Genomic DNA, 26,193 nt, shown 5'->3' with positions numbered 1-26,193 from the left:
CTAACGTTGGTCATCCTGGAGTGATACCAACATTGCCTTTGGGCTCTCTTCCAAGGGAACAATAACTATCCTTATCAGAAAGGAGAGGGCCCTACTTAGGGTGGGTCAGACTCTAGATCAGTGGTACTCAACCTTCCTAATGCCAAGACCCTTTAAAATAGTTCCTCATGTTGTGGTGACCCCTCCACCCCCCGGCTATAAAATTATTTTCGTTGCTACTTCATAACTGTCATTTTGCTACTGTTATGAATCAGGCAACCCTGTGAAAGGGTCGTTTGACTCCCAAAGGGGTCATAACCCACATGTTGAGAACCGCTGCTCTAGATGGCTGATAACACTTAGGGACAATAACTTCTGACCTACTTTTTAAAAACATTTTATTAGGGGCTCATACAACTCTTATCACAATCCATGCATATACATACATCAATTGTATAAAGCACATCTGTACATTCTTTGCCCTAATCATTTTCTTTCTTTTTTTACATTTTATTTATTTATTTACATTTTATTAGGGGCTCATACAACTCTTATCACAATCCATACATATATATACATCAATTGTATAAAGCACATCCATACATTCTTTGCCCTAATCACTCTCAAAGCATTTGCTCTCCACTTAAGCCTTCTGCATCAGGTCCTCTTTTTTTCCCCCTCCCTTCCTCGCTCCCCCCTCCCTCATGAGCCCCTGATAATCCACAGATTGTTATTTTGTCATATCTTGCCCTATCCGGAGTCTCCCTTCCCCCCCTTCTGTGCCGTCCAGCTCCCAGGGAGGAGGTCACATGTGGATCCTTTTAATCAGTTCCCCCTTTCCAACCCACTCACCCTCTACTCTCCTAGCCTTGCCCCTCACACCCCTGGTCCTGAAGGTATCATCTACCCTGGATTCCCTGTGCCTCCAGCTCCCATATGCACCAGTGTACAATCTTTGCCCTATCCAGTCCTGCAAGGTAGAATTCAGATCATGGTAGTTGGGGGGGAGGAAGCATCCAGAATCTGGGGGGAAACTGTGTTCTTCATCGGTACTACATCGCACCCTGACTGACCCGTCTCCTCTCCTAAACCCCTCTCTGAGGGGATCTCCAGTGGTTCTGACCTACTTTTGTTGACCCCTAGTTTATAGTCATTTACCACATGTAGCAAGCAGCATCTTAGGTTTGGCATATATTTGGGGGAGACAACTTGGGAGAAATCTTTCAGTATCCCACGGTCTGATGGAGACAGATCAATTCCTTGAGACTGTGGTCTTCGGTCACTACTTGAGTTTGGAAATAAACTCAACTCCTGGGGCTCAGCCAAACAATAGAGGGGTCTGTAATGAGGGGTGCACAACCACGGAGATACAAAGCCAGCGTTTACCCAAGAACATAGTTCTGACGGGTTAGGAGAGGGGGGACCAGGAGATACGGGGAGGACGTGAGGTCAGTGAGGTGACATTGAGGGACTGCAATGCATGAGATGTGACATGGTTTGTTCAATGTAAAACTTACCATCTGCATCACCCAATTCACAATTAAAAAGCCACAAAATAAAATATTGGAGGAAAATGTGAGTTTTCATAATCTTCTTTCTTAATCTAGTTCAATATTCCAGCAGCCGATTTTCAAAACCTTCTTCAGATGATTCAATGACCAGAAGGTCCTTCCACCTGCTTCTGAAATTCTCTTCTTACCTGTAAGCTAGAACAGGAATTCTTGTTTCAAGGCAGGAGAGCTGGATGTGTTCAGCCTGTGTGAGGGAGACCCGGCGGTGGGCTGACAAGAAAGAACACGCTATAATATGCTGAGCTTTGAAGGTTAACAATGGGAACTTCCAAGGGGAAAACAGCTTCCTGGAAGGGATGAGACCGAGAAATAATGTGGTCCCGCAAACCTCCTCAAACTCCCTGCCATGGAGCCGATTCTGATTCATAATGACCATGTAGGACGAGATAGCACTGTCCCTGTGAGTTTCCTGGAGTAGAAAGTCCCGTCTTTCTCCTGTGGAGGTTCAAACTGCTGACCTTGCTGTTAGCAGTCCAATGCATAACCACTACTCCACCAGGGCTCCTGCCCTGGCCACTTTCTGTAATAGGATATGTAGATGAATGATCACCGCCACCACCACAACTAACAGTCATACAATGTGTCACCAGGAGACTTCCTCCATGGAACGTACTTCCCGCAGAATGTACTCCCGGGAAATGTACTCAGGCGAAGAGCACACACCTCGCATTCTGTCATACCCCTAAGCATCTTTATCTGTTGCTTGCAGTCATCACAATGAGGTGACCCCCAACTTCGAAGGGCACTGAGGCTGATTTCGTAGACGTTGGGGTCTGCCCGCTGGTTGGGTGCCAGTTAGATCAGGGATTGATGGCATTGGGCTACAGACACCGTTGTGAAGGTTATCTTCTCTGGGTGTCTCCATGCAGCAGCCACAGTCCGTTTCTTGGAACTGGCGGCACTGGGTTCGGTCCTCACATCACCCTGGACAGTGCATAATTGTCCAGACAGTCCCCCCCCCCCCGCTTTGAAAAACACTTTATTGGGAGCTCTTGCAGATATCATAACATTCCACAGTTGCATCACCTCAAGCAGGATTGTACAACTGCTACCACAATCCGTTTCAAGACATTTTTTTCTTCCTGAACTCCCTGATATCAGCTTCTCTTTTTCCCTTCCCACCCCACCCTATTATTTGCCATATCTTACACATTAAATATATCCGTTCACATATGAGGGAGTACCTCCCCAGATCATAATTTTTTGGAAAGCTATGTATTACATTTTTTGTTAGGTTGTTTTATAAAGCAACCATATCACCTTCAAGGTCCTCCCCATTCCATTTAATACATTGGTCAAATCTGTAATTCCATTCTTGCAAACAGTTTTCAAACTCATTTGTTTGGATGGCTGATGCCGCCTCCCTCATTTTATTTCTTCATCTCCTTTATGTCATCAAATAACTGTCCTTTCAGGTCCCTCTTTATTCGTGGAAACAAAAGGAAGTGGCATGGAGGGAGGTCAAGGGGGTAAGGTGCGTGGGGTAGGAGAGGCATGCTGTTTTTGCCCCAAACTGGCACATTGAGATGCCTGTGTGAGCAGATGAGTTGTGGTGGCAAAACCAGTGCCCCATCTGCCATAAACCAGGCCTTTTTTGTCCCACGCTGTTAACCAATCTTTTCAGGACATCAAAATAGAAAGCTTGGTTAACAGTCTGACCTGGTGGAATGACTTCCAAATGTACTACAAGTTGACATTTCGTCCAGGAAATTGGTGGATGTCCAGAACGAGGGTTGTAGTCATTTGACATTCTACCTTTTTTTGAAATGAAAAAAACTTCTCGTACACTTGAGTTTTTTTCATAGCCTTGTCCTTGTAAGCTATGTTCAACACCACTGCAGTTTCTGCGGCAATTTTCCAAAGCAGGAAACAAAATTTCACAGCCACATGCTGTTCTTTTAAATAGGTCATCACACACACAAAAAAGGTTCAAGTGAAACTGCTTTTTTTTAAAAAAAATCTTTTTATTAGGGGCTCATACAATTCTTATCACAATCCATACATACATCTATTGTGTAAAGCACATTTGTACATTCGTTGGCCTCAAGATTCTCAAAACATTTGCTCTCCACTTAAGCCCCTGGCATCAGCTCCTCATTTAAAAAAATCATTTTATTAGGGACTCATACAACTCCTATCACAATCCATACATATATCAATTGTGTAAAGCACATTTGTACATTCATTGCCCTCATCATTCTCAAAACATTTGCTCTCCACCCAAGCCCCTGGCATCAGGTCCTCATTTTTTCAAGTGAAACTGCTTTTATGAAAACTTCACTGTGACCAGAAAGAACCTTCCCAGGCAACGCCACTGGGTGCACTAACTCTGAGTGAGTTGCTGGATGCTTGCTTAGTGAGAAAAATAGGTGTGCTATAAAAGCCCTGCTCTACCCGTGGAAATTCTGGGTTTTTTTTTTTTTTTGTTCCCGTCATACAATTCTGTTGCTTGATCCTGTCAAATGGGTTTATACAGTCACCAATGCTAACAATTCCCCATTCCCCCCTCTTTCTTCCCGTACCCTCAGGGAACCATTACCCCTGTTACTGCTTCTGAAGGAAGGGTTATCTATCTTGGATTTCACCTTCTAAACCTTTCCTCCTATGGCCTGGCCAAGTTATTTTTTCTTTTCTTTCTTTATTTACAAAAATAATTTTATTAGGGGCTTATACAACTTAAAAAAAATCATTTTATTTGGGGCTCATACAACTCTTATCACAATCCACACATACGTCAATTGTGTAAAACACACATGTACATTCGTTGCCCTCATCATTCTCAAAACATTTACTTTCTGCTTGGGCTCTTGGAATCAGCTCCTCATTTTTCATTTTTTACCTCCCTCCCTCCCCATTCCCCTCTCCCTCATGAACCCTTGATAATTTATAAACTCTTATATTTTGTCATATCTTACACAGTCTGATGTCGCCCTTCACCCACTTTTCTGTTGTCCATCCCCCTGGGAGGGGATTATATGTAGATCATTGTGATCAGTTCCCCCTTTCACCCTCCACCTTCCCCTTCCCCTCCTGGTATTGCTACTCTCAGTATTGGTCCTGAGGGATTTATCTGTCCTGAATTCCCTGTGTTTCCAGCTCTTATCCGTACCCATGTACATGCTCTGGTCTAGCCAGATTTGTAAGGTAGAATTGGGGTCATGGTAGTGGAGGGGGGTGGGGAGGAAGCATTAAAGAACTAGAGGAAAGTTGTATGTTCATCGTTGCTATACTGCACCCTGACTGGCTTGTCTCCTCCCTGGGACCCTTCGGTAAGGGAATGTCCAATTGCCTGCCGATGGGCTTTGAGTCTCCCCCCTCATTCACAATGATGTGATTTTTTGTTCTTGGTCTTTGATGCCTGATACCTGACCCTATCGACACCTCATGATCTCAAGGTTGGTGTGCTTTGTTGCTTCTGAGCCAGATGGCTGCTTGTTTATCTTCAAGCCTTTAAGACCCCAGACACTATATCTTTTGATAGCCGGGCACCGACAGCTTTCTTCGCCACATTTGCTTATGCACCCACTTTGTCTTCAGTGATCATTTCAGGAAGGTGAGCATGATGGAATGCCAGATTAATAGAAGAAAGTGTTCTTACATTGTGGAAGTACTTGAGTAGAGGCTGGGCAAGTTATTTGAGGTTAAGTCATGGCCTCTTTTGTCCATTTTTAGAAAGATGCGATGTGGAATTTGCATAATGTTGTGAAAGTCAAAACAGGATTTATAATGCTGGGGATTGAGGAAGAGTTTTGCAACTTAAAACCCAAAGAAGAAGTCTCGGCTTCCTGACTTTTCCCCTTACAATAGAGATTGATGTCATTGTACCACACTGATGACCTACAGGTAATGGGAATTAAAATCATGCTACAAGGAGAAATTAGGGTTACTGAAGGATCCTAATTGGCAAAACCTTTCCTGACCACCCTGTGGTCAACCTGTGGGAATTAACCCCACTTAGAGGCTCAGGAAGAGCAAGGAAGCATCAATGCATTTGAATTGTGGTGCTGGAAAAGAATACTGAAAATCCCATGAACTGCTAAAGGGACAACCAATTTGTCCTAGAAGAAGTGTAGCCAAGTGGGTGCATAAGCAAATGTGGTGAAGAAAGCTGAATGGTGCCTGGCTATCAAAAGATATAGCATCTGGGGTCTTAAAAGCTTAAAGGTAAACAAGTGGCCATCTAGTTCAGAAGCAACAAAGCCCACATGCAAGAAGCACACCAGCCTGTGAGACCATGAGGTGCTGAAGGGATCAGTTATCAGGCATCAAAGAACAAAAAATCATATCATTGTGTGCTCACCTCCATGACACAATCGCTGAAGACAAATGGGTGCATAAGCAAATGAGGCGAAGAAAGCTCATGGTGCCCAGCTGTCAAAAGATATAGCATCTGGGGTCTTAAAGGCTTGAAGGTAAACAAGCGGCCATCTAGCTCAGAAGCAACAAAGCCCACATGGAGGAAGCACACCAGCCTGTGTGATCACGAGGTGTCGAAGGGATCAGGTATCAGGCATCATTGGAACAAAAAATCTTACCATAGTGAATGAGCAGGGAGTGTGGAGTAGAGACCCAAAGGTCATTTGTAGGCCACTGGAGATCCCCTTACAGAGGAGTCTCAGGGAGGAGATGAGTCAGTCACTGTGCGATGTTGCAACGATGAAAAATACAACTTTCCTCTAGATCCAAAATGCTTCTTCCCCTCCCTCCCCCTCCCACTATCATGATCCGAATTCTCCCTTGCAAATCTGGCTAGATCAGAGGATGTACACTGGTACAGATAGAACTGGAAACACAGGGAATCCGAGCGGATGATCCCTTCAGGGCCAGGGGTGTGAGTGGCGATACTGGGAGGGTAGAGGGAGAGTGGGTTGGAAAGGGGGAACTGATTACAAGGATCTACATGTGGCCTCCTCCCTGGGGGACTGACAACAGAAAAGTGGGTGAAGGGAGACGTCGGCTAGGGCAAGATATGACAAAATAATAATCTATAAATTATCGGGAGTTCATGAGGGAGGGGGGAGCGGGGAGGGAGGGGGAAATGAGGACCTGATGCCAGGGGCTTAAGTGGAGAGCAAATGCTTTGAGAAGGATGAGGGCAACCTATGTACAAATGTGCTTGACATGATGGATGGATGGATGGATTGTGATAAGAGTTGTATGAGCCCCTAATAAAATGATTCAAAAGAAGGGCGGGGGGGACAAATAAAACCCTGTCACTGAAGTAAAAGAAGAAGAAGAAGCAGCACAACCAGAGTGCTCCTTAGAGGCAAGGAGGGCAAGACTTTGTCTTACACACATTGGACATGTTGTCAGGAGGGAACCAGGCCCAGGAGAAGCACATTGTGCTTGGTCAAGTGGAGGGGAAGTGAAAAGGGGGGAAAGCGATCCATCTCATGAGCTGGATCGACACGCTGGCTGCAACAGTGGGCTCGGGTACAGGAACACTTAAGGGTGGTGCCGGACTGGGTAGTGTTTCGTTTTCTCATGCACAGGATGGCTCTGGGTTGGAACGCACTCACTGGCACCTAACAAGAACGATAGAGGCCCAGGTTCAGGTTCACGAAGCCGGAAGCCTGGAAGAACCTTTTCTTGGACCACATTGTGTGGAAGGACCAGTGTTGGCAGGAGGAGCCCATTTTCCTCAGTTAGGGATTCCCAATCCCTCGCTCATGTCTTTGCCACCTCTCTCTGTGGAAGTTGTGACTGGAAGATATATCTCGGCAGACATGTGAAACAGAAAGGAAATGCAACTATGAGAATAGGCCTGTGTACACCTGTGTCCATCGCAGCGTTATTCACCATAGCCAAAGGCAGACCCACCCAGCTGCCCATCAGCAGGTGAAACAATAACCAACATGTGGCACACACGAGGGCTTCAGAGATTCATGGAAAGTGGAATAAAAGGTAACAGCTCCTTTCTACAAGTGAAGCCCACTGGCACATACAATGGAAAGAGAAACGAGGTTTTGATACATGTTACAAGCTGGATGGACATCAGAGACATTACACTAAGTGAAATAAACCAATCACAAATGGATAAACAGTTAAGACCTCACTCATGTAAAGGAAAAGATCAGGCAAATGTATATCTATAGATCGATCAATCGATTGATCGATAGATAGATATACCAACATTTATTAGTGCTTACTGAGCGTGGGACCCTTCCTCTTGGTTTCCAACTTTTGCATTCAAGTTAGCAGTAATTATCAATACAGCTTGAGTTCACCTTTGGCTCATTTCAGACTGCAGTCGTTGGTAGAAATTTTCAATTGTTTTCTTTTGGGCTTTAGCAATTCCATACATTCAAATAATTGCCACATTGACTGGTTTTCCATGTAATGTGTGAATATTATCCTATCACGGAGAGCCGTGTTCCACAGGATACATTTTGAAATGTTCTTCTGACAACACAGGTGATTCCATTTTCCATCCTGGCGTCAGACATGATTATCTGATTCACAATGGCCACTACCAGTCTATTCAGCTCACTGATGCCTTGGACAGTGTTCTTTCTGCATCTTATTTCATTTTTTGGTGACTTCCAGTTTCCATCAGTTCACACATTCTGATGATGAATGGATGTTGGCATCTGTTTCTTCTCACCTTGAGCCTCGCCACATCAAGAAACGAAGATCCCAATCGCTTTGCTCCATTGACGATGTTAAGGCTGACTTGACTTTGAGGTGGCAGCTCTTCTCCAGTCATATTTTGAATTCCTTTCAACTTCCAGAACACATCTTCTGGTATTCTCTCTCTCTTTCTTTTAAAAATAATTTTATTGGGGGCTCGTACAGTTCTTATCGCAATCCATCCATCCATCCATTGTGTTAAGCACATTTGTAAATATGTTGCCATCATTTTCAAAATGTTTTCTTTCTACTTGAGCCCTTGGTATCAGCTTGTTTTTCCCCTCCCTCCACCTCCCTCATGAACCCTTGATAATTTATAAACTCTTATTATTTTTTCATGTCTTACACTGACTCACTTTTCTGTTGTCCAGCCCCCTGGGAGGGTGTTATATGTAGACCATTGTGACTGCTTCCCTCTTTCTCTCCACCTTCCCCTTCCCCTCTTGGTATCTCTACTCTCATTATTGGTTTATGAGGGCTTTATCTGTCCTGGATTCCATGTGTTTCTAGCTCTTATCTGTGCCAATGTACAAGTTCTGGTCTAGCTGGATGTGTAAAGTAGAATTGGGGTCACCATAGTGGGGAGGAGGAAGCTTTAAAGAACTAGAGGAAAGCTGTATGTTTACTTGGTGCTATTCTGCACCATGACTAGCTCTTCCTTCTGACTCTTCTGTAAGGGGATGTCCAGTTGTCTACAGATGGACTTTGAGTCTCCATTCTGCACTCCCCCTCATTCACATCAATATGATTGTTCTGAGTCTTTGATGTCTGATACCTGATCCCATCAACACCTCATGGTCACACAGGCCGGTGTGCTTGTTCCGTGTGGGCTTTGTTGCTTCTCAGCTAGATGGCTGCTTGTTTATCTTCAAGCCTTTATCTTCTCGTACTCTTATCAGATAAAATCCCACTGCTATTCATATGTTTTTCACTGGCTAGTTTTTTCCAGAGTGGATGCTCTCATTCTTCTCTCTGGTCTGCTTAGTCTGGAATCTCTGCTGAAACCTGTCCACTATAGGTGAACCTGCTGGTGTTTGAAGTACCTGTGGCATAGCAACATATGAGCCGCCACAGTATGACCAACTGACGGAAGAGGAGAAGAATGGTGAGTACTGATCAAATATGGGTTTGGTGACAGAAATGACATCAGAGGTAGAAATCCACAAGACCAATGACCTATCCATTATAAACACCTTTTACAACAACATGAACAGCAACCGTACACATGGACCTTGCCACACGGAATACATAGGAGTCAAATAAGCCACGTCTGTGAACAGAGGTGATGAAAAAGGTCAATATCATCAGCTAGAACAGGGCTAGGAGCCTATTTTGGGACAGGTCATTAGTGGCTCCTATGCAAGTTTAGGTTGAAGCTGAAGAAACTTACAAAGAGTCCATAAGACCCAAAATACCATTGTGAGTATCTCTCACCTGAATTCAGAGAGCTGCTCGAGGGTCTGTTTGACATGTTGGACACTAATGACTGAAGGCAAAAGGAGGTATGGGAAGAACAAGCGTGCCATACACGAAAAAGCAAACAGTCATTAAAGGGACAGGAAATAAATAAAGATCAAAATAGATGTTTAGAGAGACCCTGAAGCTTTCTTGAACGTAGAAAAGATAAAATGACTGGAAAAAACAATAAAGTAAAAGAGCTAAACAAAAACATGTGAAGGGTATGGCAGGAAGATAAAGTATGATAATGAATTATGCAAAGGCTTGGAGTTAGGAAATGAACAACAACAATATACTAAGCATTTCTCAAGCTGAAAAAAACCAGGGGGGAAAACTCTAGCCTTGAGTTACAATACTGAAGGATTTTATGGGCAAAATATTGAATGGTGTAGGACACATCAAAAGAAGATGGAAGGAATACACAGAGTCGCTGTACCAAAAAGAACTGGTCAACGACTTCAGGAGGCAGCATATGATGAAGAACTGATGGTATTAAAGGAAGGAGTCTTTTCAAGCTGGATTCAAGAAGACATGAAATGAGATCAAGTGGATCTTGGCTGAGAGTAAAGATGGCAGTGAGTTTGACTCTGATGATCTCTTATTTTGTTATGTGGTGGCTGGAATCTTAAAGGCCTTCTACTAATGACCATTTAAAGCATACCAGCTGATATCTATGTACCTGGAGTAGCAAGACTAAGGAGAAGGATGAGGAGGAAGAAATGGAGCACGTGACTAGGTGTGTCCAGGCCAGAAGAACTGGATGTTACCCAGTTATTACTAAATGATTTGATCAAAGATTGTATGGAATCATCTGGATCAAAAGTCAGGAGGGAATGCAAAACAAAATTTGAAATTCTCATGGAATTCAGATTTTTCTGGAGTCATGGAGACTAGACAAACCCCTGAAACCATTGCCCTAAGATAATCTTTTAACCTCAAGCCAGAACTAACCACTGAAGTCTCCTTTTAAAACCAAACAGAGATTGAGTTTAACTAGCAAAGAATGTCTGCCTTGACTGAGCCTGTGCCCTCACAAGAGCTGCTTAGATGAGATCGGATTGGTGTTGTTGAAGACTAGACAGGAAATGCAGTCAGTTTATGTTGTGTATTTATCTTGATATGAAAGGAACAACTCAGATTAGGAGAGTGACTGTTGGTCTAACTCAAAGCATGAAGTCAAGACCATGGAACTGTATATGTAGAAATTGCCAAACTGTGTCTACCCTGCTGTGTATATTCTTATCAACAGCAAATAAAATAAGTTGTTTTAAACAGGAAGAGAGGGACAAATAAAAATAGAGGAACCACTGAAGGGAAGGGGATTAGGACGGCAGTCCCAGAGGAGCTGCAAACTGGAGAAGAACATTTGTAGAAGCTCAGTGTTTAGTTTTATTCTACATACTTTTGTACCAGAACTTTGGAATTCTTTTACTTATGGGGTTGGGACAGGGGCAGCTGTCACTAATCTCTCTTCTTATCTCTTTATTGTGAGTGAACAAAAGTTTACAGTGCAAGGGAATGTTGCCTTGGAAATTCATACACATTTTGTTTTGTGACATCGATTATGACGCTTATAGCGTTTAAAGCACTGTGCTCAGAGCCTTTGTCTTTCTTCCCTCCCCTTTACTGCTTGTGAACTTTACTTCTGGACAAAAGATGCTGCTTTGGTATCACCTGGTGCTGCCATCTCTACGGGCTCCAGCCTTACTCACAGTGCTACCGTCTAGTCTTGCATGGCTGAAATTTGAGCTTTCAGGGTGAGTTCCGTTTTAGGCCTGAAGGGTGACCGACAGTCACATTTTCAGGGAATCTACCAGTTTTAATCAGACAAGTAAGCCTGGTCATTAAAAACAAAAACGCAGTTTTAATGGGACATAATTCACATCACACAATTCGATCGTTTAATCACATCAAGAAGAGTTGTATGCTCTTTACCACCATCAGTTTTAAGTTTTGATCATTTTAATAAGTTGGAACTTTGTTCTACATTTTCCTCTCCCTCTACCCAGGATCTTCTTATTTTTCACTTTTATTTATTTAAACAGTTTCATTGGCACATCATCCACGTGCCATACAATTCATTCACATCAAGAAGGGTCGTACAGTCATCACACAATCCGTTTTAGAACATTTTCTTCTTCTTTGTCCTCGTTGTGATTAGCTGACACTTCCTCCCAGCCTCCCCTGCCATGCCCCCAAGAAGCCACGAATCCGGTTACTGTCCTTATCGATTCACTTAGCGTTCTATCCCTGACATTCTATTGTGATCTCATTCAGAGCATTTGATAGTGGTAGCCAGGTACCATCTCTATGCTGGCATGAAGGTCGAAGAGGTCGGGGTCTCCATAGTCCCTCAGTCCTTAGGACGATTTGTTTCAGTGCCTCTTTGATGTTCTCCACTCTTCTTCGGTTCCGAGAGACCAAGAACTGGATCATAGATGGCGACTTGTTAGCTATTCAGATTCCAGGCATTACTGATCACAATGGGATGTAGAACACAGTCTTTGTCATCTAAATTATGGCAATTGAATTGGCATTCCTACAGCAATGTGGTCAAGGATCCAAACCCAGCGATTCATTACCTCACCATGTTTGGTTAAAGCCAAGAAGTTTTCGTCACTCTCCATCTCAATTGCTGTACCAGTCACCACCATGAGTCAATTCCAACTCATAAGGGCCTGAGGAACTATAGGTTCCAAGGTTGTAAATTTTTAAAAAAAGTTTTATTTGCACTTCATCCACATATCATGCAATTCAATAGTTCAATCAAATCAAGAATAATTGTACAATCTTTTAAAAATCGTTTTATTGGCACATAATTTAAATATCATACAATTGAATAGTTCAGTCCCATCAAGGAGAATTGTACAATCTTTACCACCATTGATTTTAGAGCATTTTCTCCTTGTACTCACTCTTATTTGTGTAATTTCTTTTCCTGTTTTGGCAAAGATATATACAATGAAACACTCTCTAATTCAACAACTTCTACATGAATAATTCAGTGCCATTGGTGAGACTCTCTGTGCTGTACAACCATGATTGAGATCCCCCTCCAAACTGTTCCACCGTCAGTACAATAAACCCAATGCCCCCCAAGCAAAAACTCTTCCTGCTTCGCCCTTGGTAACTACAGGTCAGGTTTGGTTTCTATTTTCTTGTATTCGTGGTTTTCTTGATGCAATTTTCACATATTATCGAGGCTGTAAATATCGACAGAGAAGAAAGCATCCTCTTTCTCCTGTGGAGCCGCTGGTGGTTTCTAACAGGTGACCTTTCAGTAGCAGCCCAACTCACAGTCCACCATGCCACCAGGACTCCTTATTGCTCTGCATGGATATATTTCCACCACATACAAATACACATGCAGGGATATCATCTACCAAACCTATATGTGGACATGGGAATAGCCCCCATGGTAGTTACATCATCCCATGTCAACTTGAGGGTATTAAGAGTGAAGGGGTGGAGACTAGTCTGTCAATCAGGTCACAGCCTGATGAGGCCTCCTAGGGGGCGTGACCTTCTCAGGAGGATTCTGGGAACCTCCTTGCTCTCTCTGCCTTTGTCTTCCTGTTGATAAGCCACCCAGAGACTTGCTGAGACCTGCAAGGAGCCACTCTCTGCTTCACCTTCCTGTTGAAGAGTCACACGCAGAGAGCTGGAGCAGCCACGTGGAGACCCGCACCAGTGCTGAGATGCTTCCACCGCCACTGGGTCCACAAGACTTTCCACACACTGGTCTGTGATTTTCCTACACTTGACATCATTGCATGTGTGAGTCTGAAGAGGAATTTATAGACTGGTATCAGACATATGAGCTAATATCTGATTTATGAACTTGATCTGTACTGGGCTGGGATGTTTTCTTAAGATATACAATTACTCTTTTTGGTTTTTTTAAAATAATCATTTTATTAGGGGCTCTTACAACTGTTGTTACAATCCATACATCAATTGTATCCGATATATTCGTACCTATATTCCATCCTTCTTTCCTAAACATTTACTTTCCGTTGAGCCCTTGGGATCAGATCCTCTTTTTATTCCTCCCTCCTCCCCGCCCTCCACCCCTCGTGGCCCCTTGATAGATTATAGATTGTTAATTATTTTCAAATCTCACAACTGTCTCCCTTCCCCTCTGGTTTCTGTTGTTTTTCCCCTGAATGGGTGTGTGTGGTTATTTATCATTTATTGCAATTGGTGCCCCTCCCTCTCCACCTCTCCCCCTCTTCTCCCTAGCCTTTTGATGTCTCTATTCCCATTCCTGTTCCTGGTTTCCATGTGTTGTGAGTTTATCTCTTGCCTGTACCTGTGTCCATGCTCCCGTCTAGTCTTGATCAGGAAGTGGCACTGGTGTCATGATCAAGGGATGAGAGGTGTACTGTGTGACCCATTAGCGCTCTACCGCACCCTGATTGAGTCAGCGCCTTCCCTGTGACCCTTCTGTGGGGGTACGTTCCATTGTCCATAGATGGGCTTTGGGTCTTTGCTCCAAACCCCTCCATTCTCACCAATGCATTTTTGTTTGTTTGTTAGTTTACTGTTTGTTGTGAGTCTTCTGATGCCTGTTGCCCCATCTCAAAGATACCTCATGATCGCACCGGCTGGTGTGCTTCTTCCATGTGGGCTTGTTGCTTCACTGTTGGATGGTCGCTTGTTTAACTTCAAGCATTTAAGACTCCAGACACTATATCTTTTAATTGCCTGGCAATATCCTGTCTTTACATCTGCTTATGCACCCATTTTGTCTTCAGTGATCGTGTAGGGGGCAGGGGTGAGTATCACAGAATGCCAATTTGTTAGAACAAAGTGTTCTTGTATTGAGAGAAAGTATGAGCTGAGGCCCAAGGCCAGTCTGCAGCTTCAGTGTATTGCCTTATAAGTATATGTACATAGGCCAATACCACTATTGTTATGGCCTAATGTATTTGCATAAGTGCACACCTCTGTTAATCTCCCTATCCATGCCTTTGCTTCCTAGAGCTTGCCTGTTTCCTTTCGCCTCCTCCTGCCCCACCATCACTTTCCCCTTCTTCCACCTCTTAGTGCTTCCTCTCCACTAGCTTGGGGTTGCTCTAATACTCACAGGATCTCTAACCTCTCCTAGATGCTGGTTCCACTTCCCTAGTTGTGTCCCTAAATTACTCTTTGATATAAAGTTCTCTCTTACACACATATGAGTGCCGATGGATTGTTTCTCTAATCAGTCTGCACGAACGCACATGTCATTGTGTGTATGTGCAAGCTTATCCACTTATCCACTCAGGAACACTTAGGTGGTTTCCATAGCTTTGCTATTGTGAACAATGCTGCAGCATAAGTAGTTGTGCCTTTATCTTCTTTTTTTCCTCCCTTTTTAATTAAATACTTTTATTGGGGGGCTCTTACATCTCTTACCATAATCCATACATTAATCCATCGTGTCAAGCACATTTGCACATATGCTGCCATCATCATTTTCAAAGCATTTTCTTTCTACGTGAACCCTTGTTATCAGCTCCTCATTTTCCCTCCTCCATCCCCCATCTGCCCTTCCTCATGAACCCTTGATAAGTTATAGATTATTATTTTCATATCTTACATCAGGGCTCCTCAAACTTTTAAAACAGGGGGCCAGTTCACTATCCCTCAGACACATTGGAGGCCCAGACTATAGTTAAAAAAATTATGAACAAATTCCTATGCATACTGCACATATCTTATTTTGAAGTAAAAAAATGGGGCAAAAACATCTGGCGGGCCAGATAAATGTCCTTGGCGGGCTGCAGGTGGCCCACAGGCTGCAGTTTGAGGATCCCTGTCTTACTTACATCATCCTCTTTCACCCTTCACCCACTTTTCCATTGTTTGTTCCCCTGGCAAGGGGTTATATGTTGATCCTTGTGATCGATTCCCCCTTTCCCTCCAACCTTCTCCTTATCCTCCTGGTATCTCTACGCTCATTTGTGGCCATGAGGGGTTTATCTATCCTGGATTTCCTGTGTTTTGGCTCTTATCTGTGTGCATGTTCTGGTCTAATCTGATTTGTAAGGTAGAATTCAGGTCATGATAGTGGCGAGAAGGAAGCATTAAAGAACTAGAGGAAAGTTGTGTGTTTCATTGGTGCTATACTACACCCAGACTGTTTCACTTCTTCCTTGTGACCATTCTGTGAGGGGATGTACAATTGTCTACAGGTGGACTTTTGGTCTCCACTCCACACTCCCCCTGCACTACCCTCCCCCTCCCGCCTCATTCACATTGACATGATATGTTGTTCTGGGTCTTTGATACTTGATACCTGATCCCATTGACACCTCATGATCACACAGGTCGGTGTGCTTCTTCCATGTGGACTTTGTTGCTTCTGAGCTAGATGGTTGCTTGCTTATGTTCAAACCTTTAAGACCCCAGATGCTTTATCTTTGTATAGCCAGGCACCATCAACTTTCTTCACCACATTTGTTTATGCACCCATTTTGTCTTCAGTGATCATGTTGGGAAGGTGAGCATTGCAGAATGCCGATTGTGCCTATATCTTTTTATGTCCTGGTTCTTATTTCTCTGGGAGATAGACCAATGTGGTAGTTACATAATCTGTTGTCAATTTGAGACTTGAGAGTGAAGGGGTGGAGTTTAGCCTGTCAATCAGATAGCAGCTTGATGATCTCATTTGGAGGTGATAAGGAGATAAATAGCTCACTGGAGGCAGAGAGACACTCAATCCCTGCAAGACATTACTGACAATGAGACTGATAAAGCTATGCTGATGCATCCTGAGCTCTGGAGCTGGAGGAGCCACATGGAGATCTCTGCAAGTGCTGAGATGCTTCCACTGCCACTGGATCCACAAGACTTTCCACCCACTGGCCTGTGATCTTCCTGCATTCAACATTATTGCATGTATTGTGCGAGTCTAAAGAGATAGTTATAAATTAGTATCAGACATATGGATTAATACTGGACTTGTGGACTTGGTCTGGACTGGGCTGGGATGTTTTCTCAATATATAGTTGCTTTTTAATATAAGACTCCTTCTTATATTCATATGAGTGTCTATGAATTTGTTTCTCTAGTCAACCTAGATGAACACAACCAAGAAGTTGGAACCCCGGATCAAATAATATTTCTATTTCTAGTTTTTAAAGGAAATATGACTACACCATATTCCAAAGTGATTACACCATTTTCCAGTTCCACCAGAAGTTTTTGAGCATTCTGGTCACTCCACACACTCAATTGCATTTGTTGTTTTGGAACTTGCTATTCATGGTGGGGTGAGATAAGATCTCGTTGTTGCTTTGGTTCGCATTTCCCTAATGACTAAAGACCATGAGAATGTGGACTTTCAGTTCTCCCTCACACGGACTAGAGCCATGAAAGCTCTCTCAACCTCCCGTGCTCCCTCCCCATGTCCCTCACACATGTTTTACCCAATACCCCTCTTGCACATCCACTTCCTTCTTGAAGGACCCCAAACAGAAGAAGCCCTCGAGCTAGATACTGTTTTCATGTTTAGCTTACAGACGAGAAACTGAGGCACAGAGAGACAAAGTGAATTTCTTCAAGTTTTGTAGTGAATATGTGACAGAATGGAAGCTTGAGCCCACACCATTAACTTCCATACTGGTATTCTCACCAGGAAACTGAGTCTGAGACAAATTCACAAGTGAGCTGTCTATCATTTGTCTACTGTGACCCCGAAGGCCAAGGGTACAAAAGAAGCCTTCGGTTGTTCCAGGCCAGCAGTCTCCATTAGGTAAGGACGTTCTCTCCTTACACCTTTCCAGAGTCCACAGGTGCAGCTTATGTGTGAGGGGAGAGTCCATGCTGTGGGATGGTGTCCTCCATGTTTGCTGGAGATCAGTCATCTCCTGTCTGCCATCCAGGTCTCATCCTCGACCTCCAATGGAGCTGTTTTCTGGGTGGTGTTTGGTTGGGTCACAGCTTGATTGGAGGATGACTGAAATAAGTAAGACAGCCAGCATTCCATCTCTCTCTTTCTCCCCAGTGATCCGGCCAGTGTGCTGCTGCTTTAGCTAGTTCTCTGCCTCAGCCTGTGAGCTACACTACCCGTGGGCCAAGCCAACCATGGATCTTGTAACTAGAGCTTGAGGCTCCTTCGAAACCTGCTTGATCACGCTGCTTGAGCTTGAGGCTGGTGGATCCTGTCACCCTGCTTGAGTTCCAGATCTCATCAAAGCATGCTTTCATAAGCTCCCAAGCTACTGACTGTTGCTGACCCACCCTGCTACTTACTGCCTGCAGACAGACTCTGCTTGTCTTGCCTGAGGGAAAACTCCGCTGTCTGCTTCCTCGACCTTAGACCCAGCAGCCCACGTGAGTTGGGGGACTTCCAGTCTACTAACTGTTTCACAAAAGTGAGTTGAACTAAACCCTCTGCACTGCTTCATGGACTAATTAGCCATTATATTCCTTCTCACTGTATAAACCTATATTATCTTTCTGTCTATATCATAAGTGTCCTGATTTTATTCTCTAGAGAACCCTGCCTAACACCCTTTACATCCCTACATATCCCTGTAACTATATATCCATATATCTATATAATACCCTTTATATCCCTACATATCCCTGTATCTATCTATCTATCTATCTATCTATCTATCTATCTATCTATCTATCTATCTATCTATCTAGACATTAGAAACCCCCCTCAGTATTAAACAATGGTTATGCCCTGGAAGTGAAATGTTATCTCTATATAGTTTATCTTTATAAAATGACTGGTGGTACAATGATTAAGCCCTTGACTTCAAAGGTCAGTGGTTCACACCCATCCTGTAATCTGCTCCCATCAATACCACAGCCTAAGAAACTCTGTGGGGAAGTTCTAGTCTGTCACATGGGGTTGCTTTGAGCTGGAATCAACTTGTTGACAAATTGACTGCGTATCTCTTTTGCAATCAGAAAAAAATGTTAATTTAAAACAAACCACATAGAAAACTGAGCAATCTTAAATTGCATTCGGAGAAATGGAGATGAAAAGCGTATGTTTTCTAGTTCCTAAAGAAATGAGGAAATATGAGGTAAAAGAGGAATTTTCCTGCAGGGCATGTTTTGTGGTTTCTGGGCTCTCCTGGGTGTGTCTGGGAGGGCCTCGGTTGCCTGGCTACAGGCCCCCATACAACAGAAGTGGAGATGTGGATGTCACAGAGCCTCCACAAAATCAGTGGGCCCTCAGGTGGATGGGGTGTGTATTGATAAGAAACCAGGTATTTCTAAATTTTCTAAGGTCCACTTCTCTCAGTGTGTTGTTGTTGATTGTGGGAACCTAACACTGAGGAAAATCTGTGAGGACTACATTCCCTAACTTATCACAGAGGGAATCTGGAAAGCTGGTATTCCACGGTAGGAAAGCATCCACTTTGGTAAGTTAGAGGTAAAGTCCAAGTACATGATCCTGCTTTAAATATCATTCCCACAGATTCTCTCCTTAACAGCTATGCTGCCTTAAAGTGAACACATGGTTGATTACATCTCTATAGAAGCAGACATGATCCTTTTGCTCTCTCTCCCCCTCCCCCCATGATGCACAACCCCCCTGTACCTTCCCCTAACGCAGGTATTAGGAGTCCTCATCTGTGAGCTCAGGGACACTAATGTAGATATCACCCACCTTGTGACACATGTAACTACTGAATATTCATGTCTTAAGGCTACCTGTAAAAGTCCCAAGATAGTAAAGGTGCTCTCTCACTTCTCCCAGTTCCACATAGACCATCAAGAGGAGCTGAGGTGAGCATGCCACCATAAGATGTGTATTCTCTATCTTTCTTTTCCTCTATGACTTTACTATCATCTTTATATATTATTGCTGGACATTTGCACCTTCTGGCCCTTCAGTTGTTGGAACCTGGATCCTTCTGACAGTGACTGTGAATACATACTGCAAAATAAATGCCAATTCATTTCTACATAGGCAGGTCCGTGACTTTGATGGCATTCCCACCACCTTTTCTGGGTTCTTCCTTCCTCATGGACATAACCCACAGGCATTCCTCCCCCAGGTTCCTACCTAACCTTTCTACTTACTACTTTGATCCCACGTAGAAAGCAATTCTTCAAAGAGTGGAATGCTTGCAACCAAGTTTTCTTATTAGTTAAGCCAAATGATTGTTCAGGAAAGCACCAGGTGAACTTTTGGGTGTAAGGTTTAGATCATCTCAGGGAAACAGCCTCAGGGGTTCATGTTGCGTTGAAATTCCAGAAAGTGAGGAATTCATGAGAATTTGAAAATGTCCCCCTTTTGATCAGGATTCCTTTATAGAGTTCTTGATCAAAATATTCAGAACCAGGGGTTGGTGGGGCAGGGGTGGAGGGGGTGGAGGGGTGGGGAGAGGGGAAAAAGAGGAACTGATGCCAAGGGCTCAAATAGAAAGTAAATGTTTAGGAAATGATGATGGAAACATATGTAAAAATATGGTTGATACAATTGCTGTATGGAATGTTATAAGAGCTGAAAAAGCCCCAATAAAATGACTTAAAAAAAATCAGTAACGGTAGTGGGGCATCCTCCAGTTCTCCTGGTCTCCTGGAAAAGGCTAGGAGTTGTTCATGGAGGCAAGTAGCCACACATTCCCTATCCCATTCCTATTCCTGACTCTCCTTCCTCTGTTTCCTAAGCAAACAGAGACCTGTGGTGCTGTGGACAACGGTAATCTTTTAAGATCCCAGACACTGCACAACAAACAGAATAGAAGCATGAAGCAGCCCATTAACTAGGATGTCTCATGAAACCATGATTTTAAACTTCCAGACCAAAGGGGCAAATCCCTTTAGGTGTGTGGTTGTCCTAAAGCAGTCTCAACAGCTGCTTTGTGTGTGGGTGTCATTGTAAATCTGGCCATCCCGTAAGACCTTCCTGCAAGAGGAAAGCAAAAGGAAATAGAGGAAAGATCTAGGAGGCAAAGGGCATTTATAGAGGTCTAAATAAAGGCATGTACATATGCAAATATATTTATATATGAGGATATGGAAATAGATCTATGTGCATATATTTATAGGTTTAGTATTAAGGTAGCAGATGGACATTGGGCATCCACTCAAGTACTCCCTCAATGAAAGAACACTTTCTTCTATTAAACTGGCATTCTATGATGCTCACCTTCCTGACATAATTGCTGAACACAAAGTGGGTACATAAGCAAGTGTGGTGAAGAAAGCTGATGGTGCCCGGCTATCAAAAGATATAGCATCTGGGGTCTTAAAGGCTTGAAGATAAACAAGTGGTCATCTAGCTCAGAGCAACAAAGCCCACGTGGAATAAGCACAGCAATCTGTGTGATCACAAGGTGTTGATAGGATCGGGTATCACGCATCAAAGAACAAAAATCATATCATTGTGAATGAAGTGGAGTGTGGAATGGAGACCCAAAGCCCATCTGTATGCAACTGGATATCCCCTTACAGAAGGGTGTCAGGGAGGAGATGAGCCAGTCAGGGTGCAGTATAGCAATGATTAAACATCCAACTTTCCTCTAGTTCTTTAATGCTTCCTCCCCCCCACTATCATGATCCCAATTCTACCTTACAAGTCTGGCTAGGTCAGAGGATGCATACTGGTACAGATAAGATATGGAAACACAGGGAATTCAGGACAGATAAACCCCTGAGGACAAATATTGAGAGTAGCCCTACCAGGAGGGTAAGGAGAAGGTGGGGGAGAAAGAGGGAACGGATCACAGTGATCTATATATAACTCCCTCCTTGAGGTATGGACAACAGAAAAGTGGGTGAAGGGAGACATCAAACAGTGTAAGACATGATAAAATAAAAATAATTTTTAAATTATTAAGGGTTCAGGAGGGAGTAAGGGAGGGGGAAAATGAGGAGCTGATACCAAGGGCTCAAGTAGAAAGCAAACGTTTTGGGATGGCAGCAAATGTACACATGTGCTTGACACAGTGGATGGATGGATGGATGGATGGATGGATTGTGGTAAGAGTTGTACGAGTCCTCTATCAAATGATTTAAAAAAATGTTAGGAGCAAGTGGAACCTGTATCCACAGAGCAGCGGTGAGTCAGTGGTGGTGTCAGACCTTTGTGGAACCTGACTCATCCTTTCCTTAGCCACTGAGCAAATATACTGTCAAGGAGCGCATCCCAGAGCCCAGCAATGAATCAGACTCCACTCTGTCTCTGTGAGCACACAAGCTTCCACAGCGGTTATTACAAACAGTACACAACCTGGAGTCTAAGCTATGAAGAGGGGCGATCTATGTTTGAGTGTGAATAAGGGAGAGATGGGTAAGGGCGAGAATGAAAACACTGCATGGCTGGATTTAGGAATGACACCTGCTTTATTATGATTACATTTGTTTTGCAAGCTTTTGTTATTGCATTTGTTTTAAACGCTTTCAACCCAAGCGTTTACTGGAAAAAGAACGTCGCTCCCATGGCCCAGGCTCGCCAGGTTGGCGGAGGCAGGAACGTTGGGGGCCTTTCTCCAGATGGATGGGGCTTGGCATGAGGTGATTGGGAGGGGATTTTGAGTCTGTCTGAAAGGGTCGGGTTGTCAGTCTATCTGTCAAGAGTGTTCACTGACTAGCACTGTAGGAACCAGCCCTTCTGTGCTTACAGTCCATCATGCAGTATAAGCTAGAGCCTGCCTCCTCCTCTCCAAACTCTGTCAGCACGGACCCACAGGCATAGTGTGGCGGTACCAGGTGGGAGAGAGTTGCATTCTGGGAACCAGACAAGACAAGGCGGACCTGATATGGTTCCTCAGACTGGAAATGACGGTCCCTATGTGAGAGGTACCATTCTCCCCACCGACGGATCAGGGGATTTGCAGTTAGTTTGGCTCTAAGCTACACGGGGGGCCAAGCAGCAGAAGGGAGGCCGGAGCCTAGCCCTTCTCACTTGTGACCAGAGTGCTCTCTATTTCTATCGCTGGGCCCGGGGTCAGGGGAACACCTGCGGGGGTGTCTGGTAGCAATCAGGCTGAGAGGGTAGGGAGAGTCCTCCGGGGGGAGAGGGGCAGCAATGGGAATCTGTAGACAGGACCACAGGAACGTCTCAGAAGCCGAACATTTGAGTTTGGACTTGGTGCCATTCAAAGTGGCTGGGAAATCCTTCCTGGTTTGGGGACATGATTAAAAAGTTGGAGAGCTTTTTAAAAAGAGGAGGCTGGTAGTTTTTGTATGCTGGTGTGTTTAGACAAGGGATTGGGACTGGGTACATGGTAAGGTTGGTGGGCAGTGCTTGTGTCTGCGCAGAATAGCAGGCATTCTCCACTGTCTGAGCAAGCTGCCTCCCTCCACCTTTAATGACAAGATTGGAACGACAGCTAGCATCTTCTTTATCATTTCTCTGGGGATACTTCTTGGCCAGGGATTGGCACCTGAGACAAATGGGACCTTTCAGCGTCCTTCCTTGGGCATTTTGATCGTAGAACAAGGAAGGGGTGGATCTCAGTCCATCATTTTTTATTTATTTTATTGTTATTGTCGAGAATATCCAGAGGAAAACCATAAACTAAGTCCAACAGCTCCTACACATGCTGTTCAGTGACACGGGTGGCATTCTGTGATCTGTGTGCCATTCATTTCCATCCTCTTTCTGGTTGTTCTTTTCCCATTGACAGCAACGCACTCTCCCCTGAGTTCCTCTCTCATCTCTCAGGTTGTTATTGTCGACAGTTCATAAAGGCTCATACTGCGCAAGGCGGGCACGCTTTATTAGTTCAGTTAAACTACTGTTCGCTTTTAAGAAGACTTCAGGGCGCATTTCTGGCTTACGGTTTAAAGGATACCTCAAGGCAATAGTTTCAGGGCTCATCTACCTTGCAGGGCTCCAGAGAGTCTACAGTCCATGAGAATTTGGAAACTCTCGGTCCCCTTTGATGATCAAGCTGTGATATGGGAGTCTGAGATATCTCACTGGAGAGGGAGAAAGAGGACATTGTAGCCTGCTTTGAGCCCTGGTTGCCAGTCACCCTGAAGCCCTCGTCTCTGCATGGCCCAGTCCACAGCGTGAACAATGCTCACTAACCTCCTCTTAGCTCACTCAGTTGGGGCTGAATTTCTGACAAACTTTTTTTGGCTTGTCATGGGCAAACAAAAAAATTCCTGATGCTTATAGGAAGAGACATGTCTTTCTTTGAATGGGTGAACCCCATCCCTCCAAATATTCTAAGGGTTGTTTTGCTTTCCTGCCCTCGGGTTTGACGTTTCTGGCCTGTGAAACACACACACACACAAACTGTCGTCCTAGTCCGTGTCATACTCAGCAATGCCAGCCTCCCGATAGGGACACGGTCTGGGGGTTCCCTTCAGATGTGGATCGATGTCTCCCCATCACTCATGTAGTGGGTAAAATTGCTGCTCAGAGCACTCTCCCGCCGGCTTATTTGCAGTTCTGATAGGGTGAGATCCATCCCAAGCGAACGGCCACAGAAGACAGCCAGGCACTTCCTGTAGAGGTGGGAAAGGTATTTTCTGAACTTCTCTCCAGCAAAGGCGTAGATCAGGGGATTGAGGCAACAGTGGCTGAAAGCAATCGTCTCGGTCACGTTGAGGGCCCACCGGAGATCCTTCTTGATGTCACAGCTGGGGAAGAAGTGGTAAAGTTTGAGGGTCTCCAAGAAGACCATCACGTTGTAGGGGGTCCAGAAGAGGAAAAACAGAGCCACCACCAGCAAGATCAGCCGAATGGCTTTAGCTTTCTTGCGGTTCTTGCAGGTCAACAGTGTCCAGATGATCCGGAAGTAGCAGAAGCCGATGATAAGCAGGGGCAGCAGGAAGCCGAGGAAGTTGGCCTCCACGTTGCGCAGCAGGGGCCACACATCCTGGAGGATCTCAGGGTAGTCACCAAGGCACTCGCTGCCGTTCTGCTTGGTGAACATGAATTGGGGGGCCGCCACCAGTATGGCCGCCGCCCAAACGCTCAGGCTGACGGTGACGCCTTGCTGCACCGTGCGGTTGTGCATGGAGTTGGCGGCCAGGACAATGGCCAGGTACCGGTCGATGCTGATGACGGTGATGAAAAAGATGCCCCCGAAAAAACCGATGAAGAAGAAGGCCGTCACGAGTTTGCACACGGCGTTGGTGAAGCCTTGGTCGCTGACCACGTAGTGAGTCCAGAAAGGCAAGGTGGCTACAAAGAGCAGGTCGGACAAGGCCAGGTTCAGCAGATAGATGTCCGTGATGCTCTTGGCTTTGCGGCTGTTGCTGAGGGCCAGCACCACCAGCACGTTTCCCACCAAGCCAAAGGCAAAGACAAGGGAGTAGAAGACGGGCAGGTACACAGCCCCGAAGGCCACGATGTCCCCCTCATAACAGGCTTCAGCATCATCGTCGTACTGGAAACTTTCTGGGGTTGGCTCAGCGGAGGGGATGGACATGGCAAGAGCCTGGATCAGACAGGAAGACAAGTGATGCGTTAGTGCTCGGGCTTGGGATTCTGTCCGGCCTCGTACACACAGAGGGACAAAGAAAAAATATTGGTTGGGTATGATGTACATGGAGGAGCACTGGTGGCATCGTATCATGGTGACAGGCCAGGCTGGACCCCACAAGGTCAGCAGTTCAAAGCCACCAGTCACCCCTCTGGAGAAAGATGTCACTCTCACCAGTTACAGTTTCAGTAACTCACAGGGGGGCAGCTCCACCCTGTCTGAGAGGGTGTATTTATGACCCAAATTTTTTGTACTTAACTGTTCACCTCAAGGTTAAGGTTAGCTGGTTGAACACCACCCCCAGCGATACAGTGGAAGAAAGGCCTGGCACTCTGTTTCCGTTCAGGTGACAGTTAAGACTAGCCCCCTGGGTCCAGAACACGTGGGGCGGCCCAGAGCTGACGTCAACTTGACAGCAGCCACAATCTAACCCATGGTTTCTCCCACGTCACACCAGGCACGCTGTTGGTTCCTCCCAACTCTCTTGTGATGGGGGCTGTCACACACTCTCTGACGGACGAGGAAGCCAGGTCTCTTGGAGGCCCGCTGACTTACTCCAAGCCACCCGGAAAAGGGCTCTGCTTCCATGGGATTCAAGATCTTTGGGAGTTTGAGCTGCAGCTTTTCTGCCTTGATTTTCAAAAATCTTCCTAAGAAGGTGAGGGGAGGGGGTTTAGGGCCAGGATGGGAGATAGAGGGGAACCTGGCCAACAGGATGGGCACCATGAGAATGCTGACAGGTGGTGAGAGAGGGGCAGCCCATGCCATGGGGCACTGCGGGATACAGAAGGATTTCTCCCAAGCTGTCTCCCAAATATATGCCAAACGGCTGCTTTTGAATGACCATACACTTGGAGGTCATCAGAAGTAGGTCAGGGGTTATTCTCCCTGAGAGCTATCAGCCATCTAGAGCAAGGAGCCACCACTGTTTATCCCACAACAAATAGGGCCCACTCCCTTCTGATAAGGATAGTAGTTGTCTGTTTCCTTGTAGGAGAGGTCAAACCCGCCCAAGGATGACTAAGGCTAGGCTGCCATCTTGAATCTAGGACCTGCCCATCTTGTCACATGTATACCCCTAATCCCTCCTCTTCCTATGGCGTGTATGTCCCTAGACCACCCCCGCTCATTACTGTATTACCTATAGCACA

The 26,193-nt window shown here is 44.9% G+C and overlaps 1 protein-coding gene across 1 annotated transcript; it reads right to left on the bottom strand.

The window, feature by feature from the left end:
• Nucleotides 1-23,917: 23,917 nt before the first annotated feature.
• CX3CR1 (C-X3-C motif chemokine receptor 1) lies at nt 23,918-24,988 on the bottom strand. The gene has a single exon (XM_075555860.1). The coding sequence runs from the start codon at nt 24,986-24,988 to the stop codon at nt 23,918-23,920; it is 1,071 nt and encodes a 356-aa protein (XP_075411975.1).
• Nucleotides 24,989-26,193: the final 1,205 nt, after the last annotated feature.

This window comes from Tenrec ecaudatus, chromosome 8, assembly GCF_050624435.1.
Source record: "Tenrec ecaudatus isolate mTenEca1 chromosome 8, mTenEca1.hap1, whole genome shotgun sequence".
Taxonomy (NCBI): domain Eukaryota; kingdom Metazoa; phylum Chordata; class Mammalia; order Afrosoricida; family Tenrecidae; genus Tenrec; species Tenrec ecaudatus.
The sequence above is the reverse complement of the archived record's forward strand: the minus strand, read 5'-3'. Positions and strand labels throughout refer to the sequence as shown.